Raw genomic sequence first — 8542 nt, forward strand, 5'->3', positions numbered from 1 at the left:
TGAACGAGGAATTCTAAAATGATTTTGGCGTACTATTTTTTTTTTATTTAGACCATTACCCGTATGCGCGCCAATGATGGATATAAAATGCTTGATTTTATTTCAAAGAATGCGCAATAATTTTAGAGCAATAAATAAATCGTCAGTTTGATAGAAAGATTTTAACACCTCGTTTCTCGGAAATGCATTTATAGAACAAACTATCATTATTTTTTCATGTAGAATTACTAATTAAAGTTTGTCGCACTGATTTGGAAACACCCTGTATCATTTTTAAAGATTTCCACAGTTTTCAGTGTATTCCTTCACTCAACCGTTTTCTCCAGTTCTTTCTGTTTTGCCAGTCCCCTTCCCGCAGATTTCTTCTTTCCATCGCTTCGCCCACTTCATCTCTGAAAGATCTTTGGGGTCTGCCTCTCTTTCGTCTTCCTATCGGGCTCCGCTCTGTTATTCTGTTTATCCAACGTTTTTTGTTTGTTCTTCTTAGTGCCAATACCAGGTTAATTGCTTCTGTTATATCTAGTCTATTATATCTGAGTTCATCCCCATTATTTTCTTAATCTCTTTGTTATTTATTCTCTTTTTGTTACTCTGCAGCGCGCCTTAGGAATTCCATCTCTATTACTCTTTCTAGTGTGTTTTTGGTTTTCTTATTTGTTATACAACTTTCACACCCATAAGTCAGGATACTTTTTGTCATAGAAGTTCAATTTTCGAAGAGACACTTCGATGTCTTTCTTCCATTGCTTCCCATAGCCTTGGTTCTAGGTATCGAGTCACAGGCCTACTCATTATATAATAACACAATTAATCAATGATTTTCAATTGAATTTAGATTATTGTAGATGCCAAGGATATGACAACGGCTCTAACATGAAGGGAAAAAATAAAGGTGTACAAGCTCGTGTTTGCAATGCAAGGAATATCCTCGTGCTTTTTTTATACCATGTGGAATGTGGATGCCACTCCCTCATTGGAGATGCAGATTGTGCGCACAATCAACATCTTTTTTGGTATTGTACAACGTTTATACGCATTTTTTTTTCTGTTTGTTGACAATATGCATTTATCTTTATCTTTTGTTTGGCTCCTTCGTCGGTTGAACTTCAAATGCGCTCATTATGCCACGACATATGTTGCATCAGTTACATATAAAATATAAATGTAAAAATATATTGATTCAATAAATAGTACAATAGTTATTATTTATAAATAACAACTAAGTATTGTACAATTTCTTGAATAAATATATTTTTACATAGTTCTTTAGAATGAAATTTTGATTTTTTGTCTTTTTTACTCAGGGGCGTCATTTGATAGGGGGCAGGGGGGGCATTTGCCCCCCCCCTGGCCCTGAAAATTACTGAAATTTACAAAAAATAGATCAATTTTGTATTATGTTTGCATATAAATGTATTGTAGGGGAACTGCGGGTATTACCGCCCAGCGGCAAATACCGCCCACTCTATAAAATATCTTAAATATAGAGAAATAGTAACTTTGGCAACATCGAAATGACGCCACGATACTACTGAGAGAACCGTGCAACAAGGTCGCCGGCCATAAGCATATTTAGTTGTTTCAGAGAAGTCAACGTGTTTTGTGTGGTGCCACTATAATTTTTAGGAGCTCGAAAATAATTTGTGAGTAACTTATTTTTATACTTAATTTATTGATTTTTTTATTAATTAGTAACCGGTCCTCTTATATATATGAATCGAAACAGTTTCTTTCAATATTTTGAGAAATAACGATTAACAATTGTTTTGTTTGAAATATGGCGATGGCGGGTAATTTCGCCCAACTTGGGCGGCATTAACCCTCCAGTGGGCGGTATTATACATTGATTTATACATTTTTAATTTAGGATAAAGAATGCCAAAGACAATGATGAATTCGCGGAAAAAGGCAACATGGAGCGCAGAACAGCTTCAGGAAGCTATAAATGCAGTTAGAAGCGGAAAGGGGAAAAGGCAAAGTGCAAGAGAGTTTGGTAATATATGATCTTTATTTTTTAATCCATTTTCTAATGTTCTTTTTTCAGGTATCCCATATTCTACATTAAAAGATAGGTTAAATACAAACAATGCTTGTGCAGCACAACTAGGTCGTCATCCTATATTTTCCACTGAACAAGAAAAGCGAGTGGCTGATCGCTGCATCTATTTGGCAAAGATGTTCTATGGTCTAACGGCCACTGATTTACGAAAAATCGTCTACGAGTTTGCGGTTAAAAATAATATCAAACACTGCTTCAACGATGACAAAAAAATGGCCGGTAAAGACTGGCTTCAAGCTTTCTTAAAACGGCATCCAAATCTTAGTTTGAGGAAACCCGAGGCAACCAGTTTAGGGAGAATTTCGGGTTTTAATGCTGAAAGTGTAGGCCTTTTTTCAAAAATTTAAATATAGTTTTAACAAAATATAACTTTCAAGCCTGCCGCATATTTAATGTTGACGAGACAGGCATTACCACGGTGCAGGTTCCATCCAAAATTGTAGCTCCAAAAGGTGTCAAACAACTGGGAAAAGCTGTAAGTTGGGAGAGAGGTCGAAATATAACTCTGTGCTGCTCAGTAAGTGCATCAGGGATATATATACCTCCGATGTTTATTTATCCTAGAATCCGAATGTCGGAACAGCTTAAACGCAATGGACCGGTAGGTGCCATATATGAATGCTCGGCCAAAGGCTGGATGACTGTAGAATTATTCTTGATTTGGCTTAAACATTTTAATAAACACGCATCTACTTCGAACGACAACCCAGCATTGCTGTTGCTAGATAATCACAGCAGTCATTGTTCTTTAGCTGCTTATGAATTTTGCCGTGAAAATGGGATCATTATGTTATCGTTTCCGCCCCACACGTCCAATAAGCTACAGCCACTAGATTTGACATTTTTTGGGCCGCTAAAATCTGCCTATTCAAATGAATGTTCACAAAAAAATAACACCATTTGATGTATCTGAAATTTTGAATCGAGCATTCGTTCGTGTAGCTACCATGGAAAAAGCTCAAAAAGGCTTTGAAATAAGCGGTATTGTTCCATATAGACCAAATATTTTCACGGACGAAGATTTTTTGCCTTCTACCCTTTCTAATATTCCCGCTGTTGAACTACAACTTCCTGAAACTGAACTTACTCCCTGTACCTCTGAAACAAATCGAGTGCCTTCAAAAGATGCAGTCTTGGAAACAAATGAACCTAATGTTATTCCAAGTACATCAAAAGCCAACGAAGCTCATGCAGATGTCACTCCTTCAACATCAAAATCAGGAATTACAAATGAAAGACAAGGAGATATATCGATTGAAGAAATGACACCGTTGTGTGTCATAACTGAAAATAAATTAAAAAAGAGGGGTAGAAAATTAGGCATTTCAAAGATTTTGACGGCAACTCCAGAAAAAATAGAACTGGAGCAAAAAGAAAATAGAAAAATACAAAAGAAAGAAAAGCAAAACTTTCAAAAAATGTAAAACACGTTAATAAAAAAATTAAACGTGTTACGAGGAAAGTCTTCGATGATAGTTCTTCAAGCGGTTCATCCCTACACGATGAAATGGAGATTTGCAATGACCACAGTTCCGATGATCCCAGCAGCGACGTAGAAGAAGAGTGCATCTATTGTGGCGAATATGGAAAATCGGAAATGTGGTACAGATGCGGAGTTTGCCATAAATGGGCGCATAAAGAATGTAGTGGTTACGATAATCACAAAAGTTTTATATGCGATTATTGCAAATAGAGTGTAGTTTGAAATGTTTTTTTACTTAAGTATTTTTTTGAATGTTTTTTTATATAAAAAATATATATATGTTGTTTGTGCGTAAATAATTATTTTGTGTTTGATTTTTATACAATGTAAACCCTGGGCGGTATTATACCATCAGTGGGCGCTATTACCCGCATAGTCTGATAATTCCGCCCAAGTGTAGGTTTGTGAAAATAAATGTCATACTCCGCAAAATTAAATAAATGAATACTTTAAGGCTTAAATAATTAGAAGTAGATAAAATGACTGTATTTTGACAGTTGACATTTTTTATCAAGACCTGTAGTTTTTGAATAATTCAGTAAATTGCTTAAGTGGGCGGCAATACCCGCACTTCCCCTATATATAATGCTTGCCCCCCCCCTATCAAAATTTCAAATGACGCTCCTGTTTTTACTATTTTTTATATTTGCAGTAAATTTATATATTAGTATGAAAGGGCGCCAAATTCTGTTTTGCCCGGGGCGCTCAAAATCCTAGAACCGGCCCTGTCTAGGGGCCTCAAATATAGAATGCTGTGATTTTGACATTAATTCAGAGGCCTATTCGCGCTGTATACCCCGAACGTACCCAGAGGGAGAACGCCTGCGCATTACAAAATTTGACGTTCAATAAGGTCGAATATTTCCCTCCGAAAACCTAATGCGCAGGCGATCTCCCTATGGGTAAGTTGAGGATACCTTCAAGGCATGCTGCGCGAATAGGCCTCATAAAACTAACAATAGCTGAATAGCTTGACGTTTATTGAAAAGTTTTGTAAAATAAATTGTATTAATAACTAAAGCTGGCAATTGTTTTATGTGTTTTCAAAAGCTCTACAATAAAGATGATTTTTAAGATCTTATAGTGAACTAGCCAACTTGTTCGACTATAGGTAAGTACTTTCACAAACCATTCTCATATCGATAAGAGGATGGTACAAAAAATTGTAAAACGCTTTGAGAAAACTGGACGAGTAGAATAGTTCAGAAAGACAGACCAAAAACTATTATAAATTAAGTACAATAAAACTTTTGAAGATTGAAGATCCACATACATCCTCACGCGAGCTGCATAAATACATGATGTAGGTCATTCTTCAATCTTGCGTGTATTAAGTAGGAAGTAATTCATTTAATCCATACAAAATTCAGTTGTTGCAAGAATTAAATGAAGATGACTACGAGCGTAGCGTAGATTACAGAAACCTATCGTCTCTCTTAATACTTTTGAAATTATGTCAGTAGTCAGTACCTAATAAACCAAGCACCTACATAATACAGAGTGAGTCTTATGTATGGAAAATGGAAAACCTTAATTATCTCGGAAATGGCTTGCACGATTTTTATAGATTTGGGGTGGTAAGGGTCTTCTAATGAGGGCGATATAATAGTCGTAATTACATTGTTGTCAGATCTTCCGTTTTTCTCGAAATCTAATGAACTTTCTTATTTCAAATGGAACACCCTGTATGATTTTTGGGTTTTGAAGTCCTTAAGAAGTACTGATTATTTTTCATGTAATATTCCCTATACCTGAATGCCGTATATTCGGAGTTATTGCTATCTACATTTATTTTTAAAAAATGTTATAAACAAATAATTAAAAAAATTAATTTTTTCGGGCCGGTCGACAATATTTTAGGTTCTTTGGATCATTGGGAACAAAACAGGTCAGTTTTAATGTTTCTCTAAAGTTAATCGTTTTCGAGTTATAAACAATTTAAAAATGGAAAAAACGAAAAATGACGATTTTCAATGTTCAAAAACACAAGTAAAAATATGATTTTTGAAATTACGAAGTGCCTAAATTCAAGTTAAAACCTTCTTCTATCAGCTTCCTATAAGAATTTTTGACATGTTTCATTTTAAAACATTGTTTTTTAATTGTTAATGAAGCGCTTGTGAGAGGACGGGCGATCCGGCTACATTAACAACTAAAAAACAATGTTTTAAAATTAAGTAAGCCCAAAATTACTTATCGGAAACTGATAAAATAAGGTTTTAACTTGAATTTGGGCACTTCGTGATTTCAAAAATAATATTTTCTACTTGTGTTTTTGAGCCTTGACAATGGACATGTTTAGATTTTTTTCAGTTTTGAATTGATTCTAACTCGGAAACGATTAACTCTAGAGAAAAAATACAAAATACCTATTTTGTTCCCAATGATCCAAAGAACCTAAAATAATGTCTGCCCGGGCCGAAAAAATGATTTTTATAATTTGTTTATAAGTAATTTATTTTTTAAATAAATGTAGCAATAACTCCGAAATTACGGCATTTGGGTATAGGGAACAATACATGAAAAATAATCAGCATTTCTTAAGGACTTCAAAAGTCAAAAAATATATAGGGTGTTCCATTTGAAATACGAAAGTTTATTAGATTTCCAGAAAAACGGAAGATCTGACAACAATGTAATTAACACTATAATATCGGCCGCATTAGAAAAGCTATACCCACCAAAATCTATAAAAATCGTCCAAGCCGTTTCCGAAATAATTGAGGCTTTCCATTAAAACTCACTTCACCTAAGCAACCAACCTAATCACCAAAGTAGAATTTCAGATTTAGTATCAGGATGGCAGAAACGGATGAAGATCGTCCGATTCTGATAAATGCGTCCTCTACTGGCTCTCCTAATACTTTGGGCACGCCCACAAAATGGTGGCTTCAAAAAATTATAAATTTTCAACTATATTTAAAACTGGAAGTCTTTTATATAAAAATATTTGTATTTTATTTCAACGTAATAAAAATATTTTAAACCGTTTATTTTAAGTTTAATTTCAATAATATACTAATTGTTGTATTAGCTGTCACCGTCATCAAAGGCATAAAGTTTTACGGTAAGTGTATCCATACTAAATTTCCATTAGTTGTTTATAATTAATTTCAAATTATAATCGAATTTTATTTTTAAATAACGTAATTTAGTTTATTTAATTTAATATTTAGTCTGATGTTACGCCATCTATGTGAGAGGTGCCAAACTAGCAAAGAAAGAAACTAATGGAGCCGATAAATTTTGCCGGTCTGATACAGTTTCCTACTTTACCGGCTTATTTGTATACGCCCACGTTTGATTTCTATAGTGGGCGTGTCTAAAGTATAAGGAGGAGAGACTGACGTAGCCGATGCGCTGTGGATCAAGAATTGAACGACCTCCTTGCGATTCTACTATCCTGATACAAAATGTGAAATTCTGAATGTTTTGACGGGTTTGTTTTTTTTTTTTATAAAAATCATTAATGTAAAGTCGATCGGTGTTGTTGGGGACTATTCGACTATCTCCTCGTGTTTCTGCTATCCTGAGACAAAATCTGAAATTTTGTAAATGTTGGAATGTGGATTGATTTTAATTTATAATTTATATTTATATAACCTATTTATATTTATATTTATATTTATATTTATATTTATATTTATATTTATATTTATATTTATATTTATATTTATATTTATATTTATATTTATATTTATATTTATATTTATATTTATATTTATATTTATATTTATATTTATATTTATATTTATATTTATATTTATATTTATATTTATATTTATATTTATATTTATATTTATATTTATATTTATATTTTATATTTATTATATTTATACTGGAATAATTATTTTATATACATATATATAATCGGTTCATAACGTTCTACGACGTCTTCCGATTCCCAATCGCCATTGCTCTCGATCGTAGCACATGTCTTCGTTCAAGCCTCTTTCTCTGATTTCTCTATGGATTCCTTCTATCCAGCTTTTCCTAGGTCTTCCTCTTTTCCGCCGTCCTTTTGGTGCCCATCGTAGGTAGCACTTGCTTGGGTAATCTGTCGTATTCCATACGTTGTACGTGGCCAAACCATCTTAGTTGCTTTGTTTTTATATCGTCCATTATTGTATGCTTTACATCCATTTTTCCAATCTCCAATATTCTTGTATTTCTGATTTTTTGGATTCTTGATATACCAGCAGATCTTCTCCAGAAGTCCATTTCAGTTGTTCTGAGCATATTTTCGGATTTTTCTTTAAGTGGCCAAACTTCGCTGCTGTATGTTATAATGCTCTTAACAATGCTGTTATAGATGCTATGTTTATTTTCTTTGGAGATACTTTGGTCCCATAGGATTTTGTTCAATAATGCGATAGCTTTTCTTCCTTGTATGCACCTTTCTTGGATATTCTTGTCCAACGTTCCATCTTGTGTAATTTTAAGACCCAAGTATTTATAGGTATTCCTGACAGTGATTAATAGTTATTTCATTTTCCAACGCTAGATCCTGCTGTATACCTCCAACGCACATATATTCCGTTTTCTTGGTATTCACTTCTAAACCCCAGTTCCGGTACTCTTCTATGATTTTTCGGGTCATATATTCAATATCGTGATATCCTGGGCCATAAGAATCTGATCATCTGAGTGTATAGCATGTTATCATCATTTAGCGGTATACCCATATTCTTACATTTCCTTTTCCAGGATTTCAAAACTTGCTCTAAATATATTTTAAATAGTGTCGGCGATAGACAGCAGCCCTGTTTAAGACCCTTATTCACTTCAAATCCTGACGGGATTTCCTTGCCTAGCTTAACTTTTGCTATATTATGTTGGTATAGATTTTTTACAGTTTTAATGAGGTTCAGACTAATGTTAGTTTTTTCGAGGGCTTCCCAAAGTTTACTTTGTGGTACAGTATCGTATGCTTTTTTTAAGTCTATGTATACTAAATGCAGTTCTTGATTGTAGGCTATTTGTTTGTCTATTAACTGTGT

At 33.7% G+C, this 8542-nt stretch overlaps 1 protein-coding gene across 2 annotated transcripts; it reads left to right on the forward strand.

Annotated features, from left to right (window-relative positions):
* Positions 1-1428: 1428 nt before the first annotated feature.
* On the forward strand, positions 1429-3761 carry LOC126878511 (uncharacterized). Of its 2 annotated transcripts, none has more exons than XM_050641262.1 (3): positions 1429-1643; positions 1868-1993; positions 2045-3761. In XM_050641262.1, exon 3 carries the CDS (start codon positions 2932-2934, stop codon positions 3481-3483), a length of 552 nt encoding a protein of 183 aa, XP_050497219.1. In that variant the 5' UTR covers positions 1429-1643; positions 1868-1993; positions 2045-2931; the 3' UTR covers positions 3484-3761. Both variants share the same exon structure in this region, with proteins under 2 accessions (XP_050497219.1, XP_050497220.1).
* Positions 3762-8542: the final 4781 nt, after the last annotated feature.

Source organism: Diabrotica virgifera, chromosome 10 (assembly GCF_917563875.1).
Source record: "Diabrotica virgifera virgifera chromosome 10, PGI_DIABVI_V3a".
NCBI classification, from domain to species: Eukaryota; Metazoa; Arthropoda; class Insecta; order Coleoptera; family Chrysomelidae; genus Diabrotica; species Diabrotica virgifera.